The sequence below is a fragment of the Saimiri boliviensis genome, chromosome 1 (assembly GCF_048565385.1).
Source record: "Saimiri boliviensis isolate mSaiBol1 chromosome 1, mSaiBol1.pri, whole genome shotgun sequence".
Classification (NCBI taxonomy): Eukaryota; Metazoa; Chordata; class Mammalia; order Primates; family Cebidae; genus Saimiri; species Saimiri boliviensis.
The window spans coordinates 134432397-134456932 of record NC_133449.1 but is presented as its reverse complement, the minus strand read 5'-3'; the positions used below and the strand labels follow the sequence as shown (position 1 = coordinate 134456932).

The following is a 24536-nucleotide window of genomic DNA, read 5'->3' as shown; positions in this document are numbered from 1 at the left end:
GGCGGTCATGATTATGAATTACTAGCTTCCCAGTAAAACAGCACACCTGGTGCAAAGTGAGTGTGCACTTACTTGGGCCGTGATAAAAATTCTCTTCATTATTTTTCCCATTCCTTGGCCTGCAGAGAGGGGATGCTGCAGGTTCATTTGTTGAATATATAAATAAAGGAATAGAAGCCCAAGAACAAGCTACTGGCGGGAGGGAAGGGATGGGTGGAACGGAGGGTGACGGGCACCTAGGGCAGAGTCCTGACCTTCAGAGGCTGGGTGACGAACACGCTCTCCATGAAGGAGACGGCCATGGAGATGAGCCACCTGATGGAGCTGGCCCGCCCGTACTGCAGGCCGTAGAGCATGGTGAAGAAGGCCGCCACGCCACTGGTGGCTGCCACCAGGAGCCATCCCACCAGGATGCACCACCAGGGAAGGCCTCGAGGGGGCTTGCTCACCCGAAAAGCACTGCAAAGGAGGTGGATGGACATAGTTAGGGTGACCACTCCCCCAAACCAGCTCAAGGTCAAACCCCACTCTACCCCACCATCTGCAGAACCTTGGCAAAGCTCCTGGACCTCTCAGACCCTCTGTTTCCTTCTCTGTAATCTGTACCTATCTCAAAGGGCTATGGAGTAAAAGCAGTTATATTTGTTCAGTGCAGAGCAGGGGCAAGTCCCTGCTCTAACCACTAAATACCGATTTGCTCTGCTACTGCTTAGGGCAAGCCTGAGTAGATAACATGTAATTTTGTTTGAAGTTTTTTTCATTTGATTTTGATTTGTCATGACCTCCATGCCCATGTTTTAAGTTTTTATTATTTACGTACTTATCTGAGACAGAGTCTTGCTCTGTCACCCAGTTCGATGGCTCAATCTCGGCTCACTGCAACCCCCACATCCCAGGTTCAAGCGATTCTCCTGCCTCAGCCTCCCGAGTCGTTGGGATTACAGGTGCCCACCACTACACCCAGTTAATTTTTGTAGCCTTAAGTTTTTTGTTTTTTTTTTTTTTTTTGAGACGGAGTTTCGCTCTTGTTACCCAGGCTGGAGTGCAATGGCTCGATCTCGGCTCACCGCAACCTCCGCCTCCTGGGTTCAGGCAATTCTCCTGCCTCAGCCTCCTGAGTAGCTGGGATTACAGGCACGCGCCACCATGCCCAGCTAATTTTTTGTATTTTTAGTAGAGACGGGGTTTCACCATGTTGACCACGTTGGTCTCAATCTCTTGACCTCGTGATCCACCCGCCTCGGCCTCCCAAAGTGCTGGGATTACAGGCTTGAGCCACCGCGCCCGGCGCCTTAAGTTTTTTGTAAAGATAATTTCTCAGCCAGGCACAGTGGCTGTCGCCTGTAATACCAACATGTTGGGAGGCTGACTAGGACAGATCACTTGAGGTCAGGAGTTCCAGACCGGCTTTGCCAACGTGGTAAAACCCCATCTCTGCTAAAAATACAACATTTAGCTGGGTGTCATGGGTAATCCGAGCTACTCAGGACGCTGAGGCAAGAGAATGGCTTGAACCCGGGAGGCGGAGGTTGCAGTGAGCCGAGATCACACCCTTGCACTCCAGCCTAGGTGAAAGGAAGACTGTCTCAAAAAAAAAAAAAAAAAAGCCATTTTCTTACTGAATTACGATGTTTTTACACAACAAAATTAACACTAATTTTTTAATGTCATCTAGTAACCTGTCTGTTGCTGAGAAACACTGAGTGTATGATAAAATTCTATTGTTTGCGAAGAAGAATGATGGCAAGGATAACCTAGTTGACCCCAAAGTAGGAAACTGCTTGGGGCATTCTAAAGTAGCAAACAGTATATGTATATCATAGACCGTTTAAAACAATTCTTTAAGCACAGGCTATGTGGCCCTGCCCCTGTGGTTCCCTCGTGGAGAATACTTTCTGGTTTGTCCTTAATCAGTGGTAAGCAGGCACCAGCTGCCTACCTAGTTCATCTTGGTTCTACGAGCGAACACACAACACCTGTTTGTTAATAATGATCACCTGTTCAGAGAGAATAACTACGTGGGTCAGCATCTGCTTAAAGCTCTCAGCCGAAAGCCCCTTCGGCTCTCAGCTCGGTAAAGCTGCTGATTCCCGGATAGTCCCACTTTGTTGTTCTATCTGGATGTGTGCATTTTTTTTTTTTTTTTTTTTTTTCTCGGCCATCAGGCTATGGAGCTGAGAACCTCAGGGGCTGACAGCTTTCCAGGCCGAAGGCCGGGTGTCTGCTTCTTAAATAAAGCCTTTGGCGCTGCCTGGGTGCGGGTCTCTGCGGCACAGCTGGTCTTGGTAGTCTGTATTCAAAGTTTGCTTGGTATCTTAAAAACTGCATTTTTTTTTTTTTTTTTTGAGATGGAGTTCTGCTCTTGTTACCCAGGCTGGAGTGCAATGGCGCAATCTCGGCTCACCGCAACCTCCGCCTCCTGGGTTCAGGCAATTCTCCTGCCTCAGCCTCCTGAGTAGCTGGGATTACAGGCATGCACCACCATGCCCAGCTAATTTTTTGTATTTTTAGTAGAGACGGGGTTTCACCATGTTGACCAGGATGGTCTCGATCTCTTGACCTCGTGATCCACCCGCCTCGGCCTCCCAAAGAGCTGGGATTACAGGCGTGAGCCACCGCGCCCGGCAAAAACTGCATTTTGTTTTAAGTTTGAATCAAGAGTCAGGTGTTATCATTCTCCTTTTACAGATGAGGAAACTAAGCCTGAGAAGTTGAGGAGCTGGTTCAACAGTGCAGTGCACAGCTGAGAGACCGCCCACATGAACACTGCAGTGACTATAAAATGCAGAACAAAGGCCCTGAGCGCCTTCCTGCCCTGTTCAAACCCAGCCTCCCTGAATGCGTGCAGGTATCCTGCGTGATTTCTGCCCAGGGAGGTCTGGGTGAATATCCTTCCATGGTTGTTCAGAATGCCATTTCCAGAGGGCCCCAGGCGGGGGCAGGTAGGCGCCCACTCAGCACCCAGTGAAGTGGATTACCTGGCATGTGCAGGGGCCCAGGTGCCTGGCTGTATGCCCAGGCAACCCTTCAGGGTCTGCAGCTGCCTGAGAGCCAGAGCATGGCTGTGGTGCTCGGGGAAGCCTCGGGGCCCCACCATCCGAAGCTCTTGCTCCACGTGTTCCAGCTGAAGGTACAGGCACTGCCTGTAGGCACTGTCCTTCCAGGGGCCACTCAGAGCCACCTTGGGCTTGGGGCGCTGCATGTTCTCTGGAGGACAAGAGAGAAAGTGATCAGCTGATGGCTAAATCACAGAGCAAATCAGCTGCAATACAAACAGACACCCAGGTGTGGCAACATGTGCCTTGTGGTTTCAGCAACTGGGGAGGTTGAGGCAGGAGGATCGCTGGAGCCCAGGAGGCTGAGGCTGCAGTGAGCTATGATGGCGCCACTTCACTTCAGCCTGGATGACAAAGCAAGACCCAGTCTCTAAAACAAAACAAACAAAACCTCCCCCACAAAACACAACAGTAATAGAGGCAGCTTTTGAGTATCACATACTTGCTATGTGCAAAGCCCAAACGATGGAGTAAGGTTTTAGGGTCACACAGCCAGTTAGGATTTGTTGTTTCTCTTTTAGATTTTTATCAGGGACACTCTTAAAATTTCCTTACACATCAAGAAAACAGGAGAATCCCATACTTGTTACCCCAGCTACAATAATTACCAACATTTGGCCATTCTTGTCTCATCTATTTTCTTCCCCTGGAGTTTTGTGTTTTTTTTTGCAATGAAGTCTTGCTCTGTCCCCCAGGCTGGAGTGCACTGGTGGTAGCTCACTGCAACCTCTACTTCCTGGGTTCAAGCAATTCTCTTGCCTCACCTCAGCCTCTCCAGTAGCTGGGAATACTAGTGCACACCACCATACCTGGCTAATTTTTGTACTTTTAGTAGAGATGGGGTTTCACTATGTTAGTCAGGTTGGTTCTGAACTCTTAACGTCAGGTGATCCACCTGCCTCGGCCTCCCAAAGTACTGGGATTACAGGAGTGAGCCACCATGCCCGCTCGCCCTGCACAATGCTGGCTGAGAGTATTTTAAAGTAAATAATATGGTAAGATTTGAATTTAAGCCCTGTTTTGTCTAGTGCCCAATACAGTGTAATCCTTTTTTTTTTTTTTTCCTCAAGATTGAGTTTCGCTCTTGTCACCCAGGCTGGAGTGGGGTGACGTGATCTCGGTTCACTGTAACTTCTGCCTCCCAGGTTCAAGTGATTCTCCTGCCTCAGCCTCCCAAGTAACGGATTACAGGCACCTGCCACCACGCCTGGCTACTTTTCTTTCTTTGTATTTTTAGTAGAGACCAGTTTTCACCATGTTGGCCAGGTTGGTCTTGAACTCCTGACATCAGGGGATCCGCCCGCCTCAGCCTCCCTAAGTGCTGGGATCACAGGCATGAGCCACCATGCCCAGCCAATATAGTGCAATCCTTAATCTTGTGTTTTTAGCTTTTAAAAAAATTATTAAACATCTCAAACGTATAAAAGTGGAGCCAATGACAAGATGAGGCCACACAGCTTCAAAATTATCAAAATGATGGAGTGAGACTCCGTTTCAAAACAACAAAAAAAGTGGTTATAATCTTGTATCTTCCCTTCACCTACAGCAGGGGTCCCCAAACTACGGCCCGCGGGCCGCATGCGGCCCCCTGAGGCCATTTATCCAGCCCCCCCCCCGCACTTCAGGAAGGGGCACCTCTTTCGTTGGTGGTCAGTGAGAGGAGCACAGTATGTGGCGGCCCTCCAACAGTCTGAGGGACAGTGAACTGGCTCCCTGTGTAAAAAGTTTGGGGACGCCTGACCTACAGGGTAAGCTTATCTAACTGTGCTTAGCATCTCCAGAGCAGCACACGCTCCCGCCTGGAGGTTGCCTAGAGAGACAACAGTCCGTCTGCAACCCGAAGTATGCCCCCAACCAAACTCTCTCCCGTCTTGAGAGTTGCAGCCACTTTTACAGCCTAGCTTTGTCCAGGAAGGTGTCAGCTGGACCACCTGGTAGATAATTCTAATTCACTAAAGTGCATTACCATGGACTCTACCAGCTGGCTTCCTCCCCTGCCTGCTATTTATGCCAAATCTCCTTTTAAAATCCCTGCTTTCTGCCTGAGAGGTGAAGTAATACCCTTAGGTCAGGAAGCCTGTACTTCTTCCCCTAAGCTAGCTTTGGCCTACAGAGTCACTTTTCTCTCTACTTTTTTTTTGGGGGGGACAGTGTCTAACTCTGTCCCTCAGGCTGGAGTGCAGTGGTGTGATCTGGGCTCACTGCCACCTCTGCCTCCTGGGCTCAAGTGATCTTCCCACCTCAGCTTCCCAAGTAGCTGGGAGTGCAGGCACATGCCACCATGCCCAGGTAAAAAAGTCACTTTTTTTCTCTTTTTTTCTCATTTACACCTTCAGTGTTGTGCCTTCACCCCCCCCCCAAAAAAAAGTCACTTTTTAAATACCAGATTTCACTCTGAAATGGGAATCTGCAAGTGGCCAGCAACTACACCTGCATTTTGGTTACAGCCTGGTGTACGCATCTCCAGCACTGACTCAGGCGAGGCTGGGATGTTGGGTAAATGGCTATGGTGAGGTCAGCTCCTACCTTCTTCTGGCTCAGGGCCTCCTCCCTCGCTGTCCTCACCTAGGGCTCCCTCACTGAAGCCTCAGCTGAAGATTCCAAGTCAACACACTTTATTTTGCAAGGCTTCCACTAAAGTTTCTGGAAGATATCATCACTGCCAATCATAACACCCCTTACTGAATACCTGCTTTGTGTCAGGCTTGGATCTAAGCAGTTTCCATATCTTAGGATCTTATTCAGCCCTCACAGTAAGCCAAGGAGCTAGGTGGATCAATACCCCTATTTTATTTTAAGACACGGTCTCACTGTGTCACCCAGGCTGGAATGCAGTGGCGCAACTGTGGCTCAGTGCAATCTCTGCCTTCCAGGCTCAGCCTCCCAAGTAGCTGGAATTACAGGCATGTGCCACCAAGCCTGGCTAATTTTTAACACCCCTATTTTCCTTTTTTTTGAGATGAGAGTCTCGCTTTGTCACCCAGGCTGGAGTGCAGTGATGCAATATCAGTTCACTGCAACCTCCACCTCCCAGGTTCAAGTGATTCTCCTGCATCAGCCTCCCAAATAGCTGGGAGTACAAGTGTGTGCCACTATGCCCAGATAATTTTTGTAGTTTTAGTAGAAATGGGGTTTCCTTATGTTGACCAGGCTAGTCTTGAACTCCTGACCTCAGGTAATCTGCCCACCTCCATCTCCCAAAGTGCTGAGATTACAGGCATGAGCCGCTGCGCCCGGCCAACACCCCTATTTTTGGAATCCTTTTTTGAGATGGAGTCTTACTCTGTCACCAGGCTGGAGTGCAGTGGCATGATCTTGGTTCACTGCAACCTCCAACCTTCTGAGTTCAAACGATTCTCCTGCCTCAGCCTCCTGTATAGCTGGGACAACAGGTGGGCACCACTGCACCCAGCTAATTTTTGCATTTTTGGAGAGATTATGTTTCACCATGTTGGCCAGGATGGTCTCGATCTATTGACCTTATGATCCACCCACCTTGGCCTCCCAGAGTGCTGGGATTACACGCATGAGCCACCGCTGCTAGCCAGAACCCTCCTGTTCTCTAAGGGAGGAAACTAAGTCTCAGAGAGGTTGAGCAACTTGTTTAAAGTTGCACAACTGCTACTGCAGCTGGGACATCCCAAGGTACTGACCGACTACAGAGTTCACATTCTTTTTTTTTTTTTTTTTTTTTGAGACAGAGTTTCGCTCTTGTTACCCAGGTTGGAGTGCAATGGCGCGATCTCGGCTCACCGCAACCTCGGCCTCCTGGGCTCAGGCAATTCTCCTGTCTCGGCCTCCTGAGTAGCTGGGATTACAGGCACGTGCCACCATGCCCAGCTAATTTTTTGTATTTTTAGTAGAGACGGGGTTTCACTATGTTGACCAGGATGGTCTCGATCTCTTGACCTCGTGATCCACCCGCCTCGGCCTCCCAAAGTGCTGGGATTACAGGCTTGAGCCACCGCGCCCGGCCTCAGAGTTCACATTCTTAAAGTCCAGGATGTCCCGCTGTGAATGCCAAAACCCCCAAACTCAAAGTCAAGTTTCTAGTGGAAGCAGAGTCTCGCAGGGATGACCTCCATAAGCAGCCCAAACCCAGCTCTCTGGGGCAAATTCTTTTCTTTTCTTTTTTTTTTTGGAGACAGAATCTTGCTCCGTTATCCAGACTGGGGTGCCCTGATGCAATCTCAGGTCACTGCTGCCTACACCTCCCAGGTTCAAGCAATTCTGCCTCAGCCTCTCGAGTAGCTGGGACTAGAGGTGCCTGTCACTCTATCAGGGGTGGGGCCAAGAGTGATGAATTCTAATTGCTCATTCTATGAACCAGACTTTTGTGTTCTAAACAAACACTTTAGATAGTGGCCGCCCTCATGCACTAAAAATGGTAGCATTCTAAACCCACATAACTATCCGCTATGTTCTAGAGAACATTTCCATCACTGTAGAAATTCTATTGGATGGCACTGCTCTAAATGGGAAAATGGACGGCAAAGAGGCAATAAGGGAATCAGGAGACTAGTTGAAACCGGAATCATCTGCCGTGCATACATTTGTTTAATGAAAACAACACAATGTTACTGGGTTCTAGAGAGATATTGTTGCAAAAAGCTCTGAATTTGAGACCAGTTATCTCTGCCAGACAGATTAAGGAGCGCTAGAGAGGCATTAAAGACACGGTCGCACCAAACTGAGACTTTCTCCCTCTTCTTTTAGAGCTAGGGCTTTGCCCTGTCACCCAGGCTGGGGTGCAGTGGCAAGTATAACCTTAAACCAGCTCACTGTAACCTCAGACTCTTGGGCTCAAGGGGTCCTCCCACCTCAGCCTTCCAAACAGCTAGGACTACAGGTGCCCACTGAGATGGAGTCTTGCTCTGTTGCCCAGGCTGGAGTACAGTGGTGTAATCTTGGCTTGCTGCAACCTCCATCTCCAGGGTTCAAGTGATTCTCCTGCCTCAACCTCCCAAGTAGCTGCGATAACAGGAGTGCACCACCACGCCCAGGTTATTTTTCTATTTTTGGTAGAGATGAGGTTTACCATGTTGGGCAGGCTGGTCTCAAAGTCCTGACCTCAAGTGATCTGCCCACCGTGGTCTCCCAAAGTGCTGGGATTACAGGTGTGAGCCACTGTGCTTGGCTAACACCCAGCGAATTTTTAATTATTTTTTAGAAACAGGGTCTCCCTATGTTACCCAGGTTAGTCTCAAAACTCCTGGCCTCAAGCAATCCTCCTGCCTCAGCCTCCTAAAATGCTGGGATTAGAGGCCTGAGCCAGCGCTCCCAGCCCTTGACTTAATTAGGAGGATTGAAAACAAACAGAGAAAGGAGTAACTTTTCCAGTCTGCGATTCGGTGTTCTTTAATGGTTTTTGCCGCCGTGACCATGCTCTTGTGTCCTGCCCCACACATTCAGGCACAAATATGGCTCAGTTTTGCACCCCAGCACTCTACAGAAGAAGGCACCGAGGCATCAAGAACTGAGGTCACCTGTCCACAGACACAGAGCAGGCTAGTGGCAGAGCCAGGACCTGGATGTGTGGAGATGAGACAGATGGACAGCTCCCACCTCGCGGAGCTCACATTCCAGGAAGGATGGTGCAGACTTCAAACAATTCTCACTTGATTCATTATTTGGCCACAAACCAGTTGAATGCAAGAAGTTTAGGGGGCTATAGAGCATGTGGCCGGAGTCCCTAGCGTAGCTTAGAGGCTTGGGTTGCTCCCCTGAGGAAGAAATGCTTCAGCCAAAACTAAAATTGCAGTAGCTATTGGCCTGGCAAAGAGAGGAGAAAGAACATTCTAAAGGACCAGCCTGTGTGAAGGTCATTAGTAAGAGGGCAGCTTGGCATTGTAGGGCCAGGAGGTGTCTGCGGTATACAGAGGGAGGAGACAGCCAATAGTTGAAGCAGAGGCTGGCAAGGGAGACCCGGGGACGACTTCCTGGTCCCCTAGCGATGCTGACATAGCCCTTTGCTGTGTCTCCACCCGGCTCCAGAATGCAGCTTCTCTTGGCACAGACATGTCCAGGGCTTACCTTTCATTTGTGATGACCCCAAAGTGAGTGTTACGAGGTCCTCTCTCTTTTGGGCTTCCTCCCAGAACACCTGCCCTGATGTGTTCTGTGGACAAATGATATCTTCCACCAAGGCCAGGAGACTGTTGATGTCCCTCGAGTTCACTGAGTCCCAGCCTGAGGCAGCAGATGGTACCTTGAGGGCCTTGAAGAGGGAGCTGACAATCCTGGACATATCCTGGTGGGGAAAGGGGCCATGAGCCACAGGTGAGGGGCAGCACAGGGGTTAGAAGCACACGCCCTGGCTGCGGCAACTGTGTAGGGACCCCTGCTCTGTTCACTGAGATACGATATTGGCCTCTCTGAGCTTCCATTTTTCGGTTCCTAAATCCCTCTTCTAGGCTTTGAACTGATTCCAGGCTGTACTCCTAAAAGTGTGGCACACAGTAGGTGCTCACCGAAAGCTTACTGAATGCATGAATGCAGAACAGGGTGTCTCTTCCATGGGCTTCCAGCCTGGGAGGCTACAATGAAGGCAGAATACTTTGCACACAGTAGGTACTCAAAAAGCATGTGTGTGTATGCATGTGTGCACATGTGTATGTATGTGTCTGTGTCTCTGCGTTTGTGTGTGCATGTATGCATATGTGCACCTGTGTGTTTGTGGTGTTTGTGTGTGGATGTGTGTATACATGCATGTGTGTGTGTTCAGTCGATGAATTCTGGCAACTCATGCTGCCAGGCAACACAGGACTGCTGAGTCTCAAGCCCCGGACCTCACTCCCACATCCGCTGAGGCTAGAGCACCCCCCATGCTGGCAAGCTGAGGCTGAGAACCTGCCTTGGTCACTGCCTCAGGTGTCAAAAGGCCTTCCTCCATAGGCTGTGATGAAGGAGTCAGGTTGGGGGACCCCCGGTCCCGTTTCTCAGTGCTGTGCTCCTTAGTGACCCGGGGACGGGTGTTCTGAAAGATCTGAACGATCAGGAGGTTGATGGGGAACATGAGGATAGAGCTCTCCAGGCCAATCATCACCTCCTGCCAAGTGAATTCAATCTTACCTGGGGAAAGGGAAGGAAGGGGTCAAAGGAGAGGCTACCGCCCAGAGCCCAGTCCCCTCTGTCCCTTGTGGAAGGTGGCTGCGCAGTGAAGGGTTAACCCTGCCCAATGCCTGGGAGGTCATTGTTCAGACCTTGGAAGGTCCTGCCTGCTAAGAATGTCTTTGTTGGCCAGGCGCAGTGGCTCACGCCTGTAATCCCAGCACTTTGGGAGGCCAAGGTGGGTGGATCACGAGGTCAAGAGATCGAGACCATCCTGGCCAACATGGTAAAACCCGGTCTCTACCAAAAAAATTAAAAAATCAGCTGGGTGTGGTGGTGCATGCCTGTGGTCCCAGCTGCTCGGGAGGCTGAGGCAGGAGAATTGCTTGAACCTGGGAGGCAGAGGTTGCAGTGAGCCTAGATTGTGCCAATGCACTCCAGCCTAGTGCCTGGTGACAGAGCAAGACTGTCTTAAAAAAAAAAAAGTCTTTGTTTACCTGGGGTCTTGGGTCACACCAGATGGTCTGTGCTAATAAGGAGATTTATGGTAGAGGCCTAGACCATATGGGGTCAGCTTGACCTCTAGAGGGGTTGGAGGCGAAGGCCAGCTATGAGGGTGTCAGCCATGCCTATCTGTCGGAGCCCTAGTAAAAATTCTGAATAGCAGCCGGGCATGCTTGTAATCCAAGAACTTTGGGAGGCCGAGGTGGGTACATCACCTGAGATCAGGAGTTCGAGATCAGCCTGGCCAATATGGTGAAACCTCGTCTCTACTAAAAGTATAAAAATTAGCCTGACATGGTGGCAGGTGCCTGTAATCCCAACTACTCAGGAGGCTGAGGCAGGAGAATAGCTTGAACCCAGGAGGCAGAGGTTGCAGTGAGCTGAGATTGTGCCACTGCACCCCAGCTTGGGTGACAAGAGCAAAACTCTGTCAAAAAAAAAAATCTGAATCACAAGGCTGGAGTGGGTGCCCCATTTGGCAATATGCCATGTGAACTGCCACACATCATGGCTTCAGGAGAAGCCAGCACCATCCACAACTCCACTTTTTTTTAATTTTTTTGGTAGAGACGGGGTTTTACCATGTTGGCCAGGATGGTCTCGAACTCCTGACCTCAGGTGATCCACCTGCCTTGGCCTCCCAGAGTGCTGGGATTACAGGTGTGAGCCACTGCACCCAAATGTATCCTTTTACTGCAGTAAATCATAACAATAAGTACAATGGGTTCTCTGAGTTCTGCTAGTGGGTCAATGAACTGGGAGAGGGTGGTCTTGGGGATTCTGGAATCGCAGTGGCATTGCTGGAACAGTGAAGGCTCAGGTCCACCAGCCACTAGCCCTGACCTCCATGACACTGGGAATTACCCAAGTCCATCTTTTGCTCAGCTGGGTCCTTGGGGACCCCCCAGAACATGATGCTGGTCAGCATGGTGCACAGTAGCAGGGAGAAGCAGCAGGACACCCTCTGGACACGGGTGAAGCTGCTCCGAGCACAGCGGCTGAAGATGGAATACCAGATGTGTCCGTCCTGGAAGCCTGCAGACGTCTTCATGAAAAACAGGTGGCTGCAAGCAGGCAGGGAGAGAGGGACAGGAATTTAGGAAGACAGGAGTAGGGGAAACTGGTCTGTGTGGATCATTCTGGGCATGAGGAGGAGTAAGAGAGACAGAGATTTGTTACTAAGGTTGTTTACACAACGCTTTTTTTTTTTTTTTTTTTAGATGGTGTCTTGCTCTGTCACCCAGGTTGGAGTGCAATGGCGCGATCTTGGCTCACTGCAACCTCCACCTCCCAGGTTCAAGTGATTCTCCTGCCTCAGCCTCCCAGGGAGCTGGGATTACAGGTGCCCATCACCACACCTGGCTAACTTTTAATATTTTTAGTAGAGACAGGGTTTCTCCATATTGGTCAGGCTGGTCTCAAACTCCTGATCTCAAGTGATCTGCCGGCCTTGGCCTCCCAAAGTGCTGGGATTACAGGCATGAGTCACCGTGCCGGCCATTTTTTTTTTTTTTTTTAATAGAAGAAACACAGCTTCATAGCAGCATCACTTACAGTTAATGATGGAGACTCTGGAAAGGGCTAGAATAGAATCTTAGCATCCTACACGGCCCTTTCCCAGCTAAGTGACCTCGGGGAAGCTACTTTGTTCTTTGTACCTTAGATGACTTGTCTGTAAACTGGGGCACGTAATAATAACAGAACCTACCTTACCAGCTTGTTGAAAGCATTAAACCTGAAAATTCTGTAAAGCATTCGGGGCAGTAGCTGACATGTAGGTCAATGTTCAATCAGTGTCAGCATTGTCATTTTTGGTAGAATTATAATATAATAATATAACTGAAATACTGTTAGTTTTGTTACAATTAGATCACTGGAGTGCAGTGGTTAAAAATCCCAGGCATGGCAGAGCGCAGTGGCTCATGCCTGTAATCCCAGGACTTTAGGAGGCCAAGGAGAGAGGGCTGCTTGTGGTCAGGAGTTTGGTCAATGTGGTGAAACCCTGTCTCTAATAAAAATACAAAAAATTGCCAGGTGTGGTGGCACACACCTGTAATCTCAGATACTCAAGTGGCTGAAGCAGGAGAGTCACTTGAATCCAGAATGTGGAGGTCGCAGTGAGCCAATATTATGCCACTGTACTGCAGCCTGGGTGACAGATGAGAGTCTGTCAAACAGAAAAGAAAAAAAACCACCCAGGTAGAGTCAAGCACAGCGGCTCATGCCTATAACCCCAAAACTTTGGGAGGCCGATGTGGGAGGATCCCTTGAGCCCAGGAGTTTGAGACCAGCCTGGGCAATATGGTGAAACCCCATCTCTACAAACACGGTTGGGCATGGTGGCATGTGTCTGGAGTTCCGGCTACTCAGGAAGCTGAGGTGGGAGGCTCTCTTGAGCCCAGAAGGTTGAGACCAGCTTAGGCAACATAGTGAGGCCCTGTTTCTACTGAAACAAAACAAAAGATAACAAAATAGCAAGGCATGGTGGTCCATGCCTGTAGTCCCAGCTGCTTGAGAGGCTGAGGTGAGAGGATTGCTTGACCCAGGGGGGTCAAGGTTGCAGAGAGCTGTGATTGTGCCACTGCAGAACAAGACCTTAGCTTAAAAATAAAAATAAATAAAAATGATAGTACCTGAATTGTTTTCTGTCCTGCTCCGTGGCCACAGGAAATATCTTATCAAGGACACAATCTCCAACATTGATGGACAGCCAGGAGTTGCAGAGGAAATACCACTTCCGGTCCATCGCCAGGTCATAGACCAGCACCCGGCTCACATACCTGGAGAAGGGACCCACGGTTTTGAGGATAAGGTGGGGCGGGGAGGAGACTTCCTTGGACACCACCAAGGTGACACCTTTGCAAACACGAACCCAAAGAACAAGAGCTCCTCAAAAAACAAAGAAACCATATTTTTCTTTATTCTCGGTGCCTCTATCGAAATTGACTTCACGCAGGGAGGTCAGCTACTGTAGGAAGCCAGCTCTGGGAAGCTGCCATGTTTTCACAAAGATGCTGCAAAACGGTGCATTGTGAGGCCATTAACCGGTACACATGGCACCAAGCCCAGGGCCAGTACCCAGGCCTGAGCAAGCACAGCCAGACTGTCCACAGTGTGCGTGTTCAGGCAGGGGCAGGCTGTAGCACACAGAACAGGCCCTCTCTTGGGTTCCTAACCAAAGAACCACTGTCTCTCTTGGGCTGAGGACTTCGTCGGTATCATCTGAGCTGATTTAGGTCTTTGAAGTATGGGGAAGAATTGAAATTATCTTGCCTATCCTGGGATGTCAGACCCAGCAGCTGTTTCCCCTGCTGATAGCTGGGCAACAAGAACAGTAATGATGGTCGGACCTAGTGGTTCACGTCTGTAATCTCAGCACTTTGGGAGGCCAAGGTGGGCAGATGACTTGATGTCAGGAGTTTGAGACCAGCCTGGCCAATATGGTAAAACTAAAACTAAAAAAAAAAAAAAAAAAAAAAAAAAAAAATTAGCTGGACATGGTGGTGCATGCCTGTAATTCCAGCTACTCAGGAGGCTGAGGCAGGAGAATCACTTGAACCCAGGAAGCAGTGGCTGCAGTGAGCTGAAATTGTGCCACTGCACTCCAGCCTGGTTGACACAGTGAGACTCTGTCTCAAAAAGAAAAAATGAACAGTAATGATAGCAATAGGCACTATTCACTGAGCATTTACTATGTAGTGAGGTCTATGCTAAGATGCTCTTGACATGCGTTTTCTTATTTCAGGAAGGACAGTGGTGTAGCAACGCAAAAGCCCCCTCTGTCAAGGTCACAAGCTCTTCTGGGGCAGCTGACATCCAGTGAGGCAGTGCCTACAGTGATCAAGACCTGGGTATCTCAACCCAACTTGGGACAGCTCCAGAGCTCCCCAGTGGTGGGCCACGCTGTTGCTGGGCTGCATCACAGCTCGACTTTTCTGCCACTCTGCCTCCTACCCTCCCTTCCCAGGTGCTGGTCCCAGGGCCCCGTAATAAATACCCTCCATGGGCAACTCCACCTCAGAGCCTGCTTCCCGGGAGCAACCTGCAGCAGATGCACTTAAAATATTAATGCTTGGGCCGGGCGCGGTGGCTCAAGCCTGTAATCCCAGCACTTTGGGAGGCCGAGGCAGGTGGATCACGAGGTCAAGAGATCGAGAACATCCTGATCAACATGGTGAAACCTCGTCTCTACTAAAAATACAAAAAATTAGCTGGGCATGGTGGTGCGTGCCTGTAATCCCAGCTACTCAGGAGGCTGAGGCAGGAGAATTGCCTGAACCCAGGAGGCGGAGGTTGCAGTGAGCCGAGATCACGCCATTGCACTCCAGCCTGGGTAACAAGAGCGAAACTCCGTCTCAAAATATTAATGCTTAATCCCATGGGTGAATTCAAGGCAACAGCGTAAGTGTTATGTTTTTCTAAAGCTGCCAGGTACTGATGGGTGGTCAGACTGGACACCACTCAGAATGGGGAGAAACTTCCTCCTAACTTGCCAGCTGTATGACTTTGGGCAAGTCTCAGGTTGATGCTGCGAAAGGGCCAAGGGTGGGGCTAGCACTGAGCCTGAGAGCTGCCGCTTCCAGCCCTTCTCCTAGCTACTGATACAGTTTGTGTGGACCATGAACCAGTGGACCTCTCTGATCCTTGGTTTCCTCATCTGTGAAACGGAGATCATTCTATGTACTTTGCAGAGGCTTGTGAAGATCAGGAAGGAGGCAAATGTACAGTGCCCAGACCTGGGCCTGGCACTTTGTAGGTTCTCATGGTTTGTCTGCCCCCAACTCACCAGGATGGCTGGTCCCCTGAGTTGTCATGCCATAGCCGGAGGCTCTGCAGTTCCCCCAAGGGGAACAGGGTAGAGAGGAGGAAGACATCCACTGCTCCTCGCTCGAAAACCGGAGTGTCGGGATCAGACAGGTGGTGGGGCTCACTGTCTCCATCCAGGCCATACAGGGTGACAGTCACCTGAAATCCAGAGACCAGGAGTGGTCAACTCCACAATGGCACAGCAGGGCTGGGTGGGACACACTGATCAATCAGTGCATCTTGCACGGGCAGGTACCTTTGAGGACGTGGCTGCCCCTCGCCGGTGTCCCGTGTAGACTGTCACCAAGTAGTGGTACTGGGCAAGGGGATCATTGTCTTCCAGCACTGTGACCTTCACCTGGAGAGAAGGATGGCATTAGGAAGGCCTTGCTCAGTGGGTTCCTGCACCACCCACCAGCCAAGAAGGAGCTGACGATTCACAACAATCATAAATTGGGCAAAGCAAAAATGACATATGCTATTGATTCATCCCTTTGGGTGAGAACTGTTTTTTGTAAGAGCAGGGTTTCAAGTGCAAAACACTGGGAAATAAAAAAGCACAAAGTACATTGTTTTGTTTTGTTTTATTTTGAGACAGGGTCTCACTCTGTTGCCCAGGCTGGAGTGCAGTGGCATGATCTCAGCTCACTGCAACCTCGGCCTCCTGGGTTCAAGTGATTCTCCTGCCTCAGCCTCCAGAGTAGCTGGGACTACAGGGGTGCCCCACCACGCCTGGCTAATTTTTGTATTTTTAGTAGAGACAGGGTTTCACCATGTTGGCCAGGCTGTTCTCAAACTCCCAACCTCAAGTGATCCGCCCACTTTGGTCTTCCAAAGTGCTGGGATTACAGGCATGAGTCACTATGCCTGGCCCTAAAGTACATTCTTTATGAGATATGACCCCCAGGTAGTTAAATTGGAAATGAACTTGATAAGCTGAGAACATTGAGTATTTGACCAGGTGAATGATACAAACTCTGTACATATATAATTTCTCATAACTTTGGTAACAAGGTGGTGTTTCTGAAGGAATTCAAAAGAAATGAAACGTTAAGATTCACTTAGCAACAAATGAACTCATGAAGATCGAGAGTAGAATGATGGTCACCAGAGGCTGGGAAGGGTAGTGGGGCTGAAATGGGGGGGCGCGGAAGACAAGATGGTTAATGGGTACAAAAATTAGAAAGAATGAATAAGATGTAGGCCAGGCGCGGTGGCTCACGGCTGTAATCCCAGCCCTTTGGGAGGCCAAGGTGGGTGGATCACTTGAGGTTAGGAGTTAGAGACCAGCCTGACCAACATGGTGAAAACTTGTCTCTACTAAAAACACAAGAATTAGCTGGGTGTGGTGGCTGGCACCTGTAATCCCAGCTACTCAAGAGGCTGAAGCAGGAGAATTGCTTGAACCCAGGAGGCGGAGGTTGCAGTGAGCTGAGATGATATCACTGTATTCCAGCCTGAAAGACACAGCAAGACTCCCTCCCGCCCCCCCCCCAAAAAAAAGTATAAGATGTAGTAGTTGAAGCACAACAGGGTAACTACAGTCAATAATAATTGTACATTTAAAAATAACTAAAATAGTATATTTGGATTGTTTGTAACACAAAGGATAAATGCTTGAGATGGTTACCCCATTTACCATGATGTGATTATTACATACTGCATGCCTATATCAATATATCCATATACTCATACACACACACACACATATATATATATACCTACTAGGTACCCATAAGAATTAAAAAAGAAATGATTTTAAAGACAGTTTGGCAAAAAGAAAATAAAAAGACATTAGCCAGAGTTGGCCAGAGGCTACATCGACTGCAAGATGCGCTGCCCACATCTCCCTCCCACTGGCGGCTCCTTGCCTCAGTTGCTGGGGTCAGAAGTGCAACAGCCAACTCTGTTGAGGTTGAGTTTGTGCCTCCTTGGGGCAGCCAGCATCCAATGACCAACTGGTGAAGACCTGGGCATCTCAACCTGACCCAGGACACCTCTGGAGCTCCCCAGGGGCCGGGCAGGGCTGTCACTGTGTTGTATCACAGCTCAGCTTCTCTCTCTGCCCATGCTGCCCCCTTCCCTCCCTTCCCAGGTGCAGGTCCCAGGCTCCCTTGGTAAACTCCCTGCACACCCTGCATGCTCAACTTGGCCTCAGAGTCTGCTTCCCAGGAACCAACCTACAGCAGAGGCATTTCAAGTATTACTGCTTAATCCTTTGGGTGAATCAAAGACAGCAGTATCAATGCTGAAATGATTATCTTACTAAATTTATTCCAGATGAAATCCTGAGTGATGTTGCTTCGGAGGGAGGAGTAGGAATGGAGAGAGTTTCAGAGCTCTGTGATAACGCAACCTTGCATTCATTCATTACCTCTTCTTCAGATAGCTGTGAATATTGACTGAAGGTCTACTATGTGTCAGGCATACTGCATATACTGGAATTTTTTTTTTTTTTTGAGACATTCTGTCACCCAGGCTGGAGTGCAGTGACACAATCTCGGCTCACTGCAACCTTCGCCTCTTGGGTTCAAGCGATTCTCCAGCCTCAGCATCCTGAGCAGCTGGGATTACAGGTGCTGCCATCATGCCCAACTAATTTTTGTATTTTTAGTAGTGATGGGGTTTCATAATGTTGGCCAAGCTGGTCTCAAACTCCTGACCTCAGGTGATCTGCCTTCCTTGGTCTCCCAAAGTACTAGGATTACAAGCGTGAACCACCGCACCCGGCTGGAAAAAATTTTAAGCAGACAAATACTCTCTTCCCATGAAGCCTAATATCATTTGAAAACAATGGAGTTTTCCCCAGGATGGTGTACAGAGCGCAGTGGTTCTCAGCCTCACCTTGGCCTGATCCTGAGCATCCTTCCTCCTTGCCCAGATTACCACCAGCACGTAGACCACGCACAGGCAGCCCACGGTGGTCACAATCACAGGGTTGTCCTCGAAGGTGGCAAAGAGCTCAGCAGTCTGGTGGATGTCGATGGCATTGGGCATCACGAGGAATGTGCTTCCGAAGAAGGTGAGGTGGTTGCAGAGGCAGTGTGTCTGGTAAGGGCTGGTCCGAGGCCCCACCTGCAACCCACAGAGGGGCCGTCAGTGGAAATGCTTTGGAAGTTCAACCCTGGGTCGCGTGAGCCCATGGGAGAGGAACAGTGTTTTCTTTGAAGGGTGTACACTATACTGGGGTGTGGGGCTGGGAAGACCGCTGGGAGACCGGCTTCGGAAGCTCCCTTTGAACTTTTTTATTTAATTAACATATGCAGGGAATAGTATTTATTTTATTATTATTATTATTTTGAGACAGAGTCTTGCTCTGTTGCCTAGGCTGGATTGCAGTGGTGCGATCCTGGCTCATTATAACTTTCACCTCCAGGGTTCAAGCAATTCTCCTGCCTCAGCCTCCTGAGTAGCTGGAACTACAGGCACACACCACCACATCCAGCTAATTTTTTGTATTTTGGAAGAGACGGGGTTTCACTATGTTGCCCAGGCTGGTCTTGAACTCCTGAGCTCAGGCAATCCACCTGCCTTGGCCTCCCAAAGTGCTAGGATTACAGGCGTGAGCTACCATGCCCAGCAAGAGTATTCATAACAAACATCTTTGTATCCATCATTCTCAGAAGACAACTGTATATATAGTGCCAGGATGCTTTGCCTTTTTTGTTTTGTTTTGTTTTGTTTTATGAGACAGGATCTCGCTCTGTCACCCAGGCTGGAGTGCAGTGACACAATCTCAACTCACTGCAACCTCCACCTCCTGGGTTCAAGCAATTCTCATGGGCCTCAGCTTCCCAAGAAGCCAGCATTGCAGGCTTGCACCACCACACCCAGTTAATTTTGGTATTTGTAGTAGAGATGGGTTTTCACCATGTTGGTTAGGTTGGTCTTGAACTCCTGACCTCAAGTGATCCAACCACCTTGGCCTCCCAAAGTGCTGGGATTACAGGCATGAGCCACTGTGCCTGGCCTTAGATGTAAGATTTGGGGCAAGTCAGCTGAGTTTCCTGAGCCTTTGTTTTGTCCCCTGTAAAATGGGAGTCACAGTAATCTTGGAGAAGATTGTGCAGATTTGATGAGCTGATGTGAGCAAAGCCTGGAGCCCTTCAGCTGGCACAGAACTAAGGGCTAAGTTCTTTTTTTTTTTTTTTTTTTTTTTTTTTTTTTTTTTTTTTGAGACGGAGTTTTGCTCTTGTTACCCAGGCTGGAGTGCAATGGCGCGATCTCGGCTCACCGCAACCTCCGCCTCCTGGGTTCAGGCAATTCTCCTGCCTCAGCTTCCTGAGCAGCTGGGACTACAGGCACGTGCCACCATGCCCAGCTAATTTTTTGTATTTTGAGTAGAGACAGGGTTTCACCATGTTGACCAGGATGGTCTCGATCTCTTGACCTCGTGATCCACCCGCCTCAGCCTCCCAAAGTGCTGAGATTACAGGCTTGAGCCACCGCGCCCAGCTAAGGGCTAAGTTCTGAGTTCATTCCCTCGGAAATAACACCCTGGCCTTTCTTCACAACCCAGAGGCAGCAGGGATTCCTGAGTCATTTGTCCAGCAGGGGTCAATGACCATTTGTTCTCAGTGGTGAACAAAGCACATTGTTCCTGTCTCACTGGGGCTCCCACTGCAGGGAGGGAGATAGATGTCATTTAAATGATCTCATGGGTAGAGGTGAAACGACCTCCCTGCTTAGTGCTATGGAAGAGGAGCACTGGGGTTGGATGCTATGCACGTGTGTGCTCTGGGGTTTACTGCTGAGAAATGCTGAGTGTATAATAAAATATATAGTTTGCTAAGAACAGCGGCAAGGAAAACCGAGCTGCCCCCTGCCCCCAACTGCCACAAGTGTAAAACTACTTGGGGCATTCTAAAGTAGCAAAAGAGTATATGCATACTATACACAAGTTAAAACAATTGTTTAAGAATGGGATAAGTGACTCTGCCCCCGGGGCTCCCTCGTGGAGAATACTTTTCAGTGTGTCTGTGATCAGTGGTAAGCACGCACCAGCTGCCTATCTAGTTTATCTTGGTGCTATGAGAAAACACGGAACACCTGCTTGTTAATAAGAATCACCTGTTCAGAGAATAACTACATGGGTCAGTGTCTGCTTGAGGCCCCCAGCTCAGAATGCTGTCAGCTCCTGAGGCTCTCAGCTTGAAAAGCTGTTGCCCCACCACCACCCCGAATATTCCCACTTTGCTGTTCTATCTGGGTGTCTGCTTCTCAATGCATTCAGAGCTGCCTGGGTGGGGGTCTCTGCGGCTGAGCTCATCTCAGTAGTTTATAATAGGGTTTCTGACGTAGGGAGTTAAGAACAGCTTTCTTGAGGAAGCAATGCTTAGACTGGAGTAACAAGGAGGCAGGTATTCATTCCAGGCACCAGAAACAGCAAAGACCCCATGGAGGGATGCAAGATGCTGTGGCAGAGGCACCAAAATGGGACCCTACGTGAGCTGGGTACGTTCCACCAACGCGCCTCATCTCCTTCACTTCTCTCTCCTTACGTGGCACCCTGAGTTGTCCCAAATCTTCTGGACCTCATCCCAGAACACACAGTGAGACAGGAAGGTGGTGATGCCAACGGTGAGGTTCCTGCTGGGGGCTGCCTCCTGGTCAGACTCTGGGAACACAGTCAAATAGTAGACCCCTTCTCCGAAATGCAGGTCCTGTGGGTTCAGGATCCACGTGGGCAGCTCATCTGTAGGAAAGAGGGGTCCAGGTCAGCCTGAAGCCTCCCTCAAATGGGCGTTAAGATCATGGGAGAGGGTGACTGAGGCCACATGGCAGGGAAGCAGACCCTTCTGGATTCCCCCCGACATCCTAGGAGCACTCCCTCCTCCTGAGACCAGGAACATAGAAGGGGCACTCCCCAGTCAGCAGGCACAGCCGAGTCAGAAAGACAAAGACTTAAACACAATTCTGCTCCTTACTGGCTGTGTAATCTCAGACCAGTTCCTTTTCCTTAACCTTTTTGTTCTTATCTGAAATGTAGACTTTTTTTTTTTAAGACGGCATCTCACTTGGTCATCTAGACTGGAGTTCAGTGGCGCAGTCTCAGCTCACTGCAACCTCTGTCTGCCAGATTCAAGCTATTCTTGTGCCTCAGCTTCCAGAGTACCTGAGATTGCAAGTGTGCACCACCACGCTTGGCTAATTTTTTGTATTTTTAGTAGACACAGGGTTTTGCCATGTTGGCCAGGCTAGTATTGGACTCCTGACCCGAAGTGATCCATCTGGCTTGGCCACCCAAAGTTCTAGGATTACAGGCATGAGCCACCACACCTGGCTGAAAGCGGAGATTTCAGTAGTTAGCCCTGCCCAGGGTTGTCTTGAGGATTGCAATAAGGCCAGTCCTACAGAGCTTGTAAGCTCATACAGGGCATATAGTAAGTGTTCACCTAATGTTGGCAACGAATAACACCAACAAAAATAAGTCACTGAATGTGTGGGGTGGTTTTTTTCTTTGCTTTTCTTCCTACGGCTTCTTCCTTTGGCTTCTCAGGTGAAGCTGATCACACACCAGGCAGTGGCTCAGAAATGGCCACAGGCCTACCTGGAGCCCCTGTTGGTACGAGGTGAGTTTGGACATCGTAGCTGCTCTCGTTGGGGTGGTAGCCATAGCCCAGGCTGAGCGTGAGTGTGATGTCCGGTCTCCAGTGCAGCTGGATGCCCAAGGCCGCCTCCCCTGAAGTCACGTTCACCCACAATGCTTCAGGACTGGTCAGGTTCAACACCGTCGGCTTACTGTGTCCTTGTGGATGACGGGGCAGCAGGATCTGTGATCAGAAACGATCCTGTTGAAGGTGTGCCAGGAAGGAAATGTCAGCCCGTGGGCATCAGGGCTACTGGGCAGAGCTGGGTGGCCTGAGCACCTGGGAACTGCAATCCACACTGGGCTTAGCTCTGTGTAATAGTTTCCTGTGGCTTCTACAATGACCACTGTGGAAAGCTTAAGACAGTACATAGCTGTTATATTATAGTTCTCTGTGTGTGTGTGTGTGTGTGTGTGTGTGTGTGAGAGAGAGAGAGAGAGAGAGAGAGCGCGCGAGTGTAAGAACGAGAGCACTGGATAGACGGAAAGACGGAGTCTCTCACCCAGGCTGGAGTGCGGTAGCATGATCTCTGCTCAATGCAACCTCTCTCTCCTGGATTCAAGCAATTTTTCTCCCTCAGCCTCCCAAGTAGCTGGCACTACAGATGTGCACCACCATGCCTGGCTGTTTTGTATATCTAGTAGAGATGGGGTGTCACCATATTGGCCAGGCTAATCTTGAACTCCTGACCGCCCACCTCAGCCTCCCGAAGTGCTAGGATTACAGATGTGAACCACCACTCCCAGCCTTTTACCTTATAGTTCTAAAGGCTGGAAGTGCAGAATCTGTTTCCCAGGTCTGGGGGAGGATCTGCTTCCCTGGCTTTTTTGGCTTCTGGTGGCCACCTGCATTCCTTGGCTGATGGCCCCTTCCTCACATCACTCCAGCCTCTAGCTTCTGTCATCGAGTCACCTTTTGTCTTCTAGAGTCACCTCCCTTTCTGCCTCCATTTTATAAGGAGGGATAAAGGGAGGTGATGACACTTGTGATGACACACCTTAGGATGGCACTGAGCCCGCCAGATAATCCAGGATAATCTCCCCGTCTCAGGATGCTTAACTAAAGCACATCTGCAGAATCCCTTTAGTAGTTTTGTTTTGTCTTTGTTTTTAGACAGGGCCTGGCTCTGCTGCCCAGGCTGGAGTGCAGTGGTGATGACCACAGCCCACCATATCCTTGAACTCCTGGGCTCAAGTGATCCTCACACTTTAGCCTCCCAAAGGGCTGGGATTACAAGTGTGAGCTACCACACCTGACCTCCCTTTTGCATTTAAGGTGATATAATCACAGGCTCCAGGGATGAGAATATAGACATCACTAAAAATTGCTATTGAATTAGGCATCAGAAAATCATAGAAGACTAGAATACAATCATTAAAAATGTGAAAAACTGAACTTATATTGCACCACGATGTGTTTGTTTTTGTTTAAAGAAAATCTAAGTGGACATTTTATTTTCTTATTTATTTACTTATTTTGAGATGGAGTCTGGCTTTATTGCCCAGGCTGGAGTGCAGTGGCACAATCTCGGCTCACTGCAACCTGTGCCTCCTGGGTTCAAGCGATTCTCCTGCCTCAGCCTCCTGAGTAGCTGGGACTATAGGTGCATGCCACCATGCCTAGCTAATTTTTTTATTTTTAATAGAGACAAAGTTTTACTAAACACAAATGAGGAAATGCATGCGAAAGTGCTCTGCAAAATGTTTTACTATTGGCCAGGCTGGTCTCAAACTCCCGATCTCAGGATATTCACCCGCCTAGGCTTCTCAAGGTGCTGGGACTGCAGGTGTTAGCCCTCGACCCTGGCCTAACTGGACATCTTAGAGGTTATGTAATGGGAATGGTTTATGTAATGAAGACGACTACAATTCCAAACAACAGATTTATATAAACAGGAAAACTCTGGTTTTATATCTAAGGATTGCTGAATGAACTTGCATTTATATTTTAAGTACAGTACAATGATTAGGGTAAGGACCTTTTGTTGTTATTTTTTAAATGAATCTTGGCTCCCTGCAGCCTTGACCTCCTGGGCTTAAGCGATCCTTCTGCCTCAGCCTCCTGAGTACCTAGGACCACAGGTGCATGGCACCACGCCTCACTAATTTTTGTATTTTTTGTACAGATGTGGTCTCACATTGTTGTCCAGGCTGGTCTTAAACTCCTGGACTCTAGTGATCCTCCCACTATGACCTCTCAAAGTGCCGGGATTACAGGTATGAACTACCAGGCCTAGTGGGTAAGGATCATTTTGAATGATTCTCTTCTTTAACCATTTTTTAAAAAAACAATTGGCCAACCTTCCATTTCAACCAAGTTGAAAAAAGGCAGAGCCCAGGCACGGTGACTCACACCTGTAATCCCAGCACTTTGGGAGGCTGAGGTGGGAGAAACACTTGAGCCCAAGAGTTTGAGACCAGCTCTATATAGTGAGACCTTGTTGGTACCAAAACTTAAAAAAAATAATAGCTGGGTATGGTGGCTTGAGCTTCTTATTGTCGCAGCTACTCACAAGGTTGAGGTATGAGGA

General features: G+C 49.2%; 1 protein-coding gene across 1 annotated transcript in view; it reads right to left on the bottom strand.

The window, feature by feature from the left end:
- LOC101040176 (polycystin-1-like protein 2) overlaps positions 1-24536 on the bottom strand; it is a 106014-nt gene that overhangs the window by 26095 nt on the left and 55383 nt on the right. The window contains exons 22-32 of the mRNA XM_003938081.4: positions 21967-22189; positions 20918-21111; positions 18261-18491; positions 15673-15774; positions 15397-15575; positions 13244-13390; positions 11475-11674; positions 9910-10127; positions 9090-9306; positions 2979-3207; positions 255-459 (exon numbers count right to left, since the gene is read on the bottom strand). Of these exons, the coding sequence (XP_003938130.2) occupies positions 255-459; positions 2979-3207; positions 9090-9306; positions 9910-10127; positions 11475-11674; positions 13244-13390; positions 15397-15575; positions 15673-15774; positions 18261-18491; positions 20918-21111; positions 21967-22189 (2145 nt within the window). The remainder of the gene's footprint in view (positions 1-254; positions 460-2978; positions 3208-9089; positions 9307-9909; positions 10128-11474; positions 11675-13243; positions 13391-15396; positions 15576-15672; positions 15775-18260; positions 18492-20917; positions 21112-21966; positions 22190-24536) is intronic.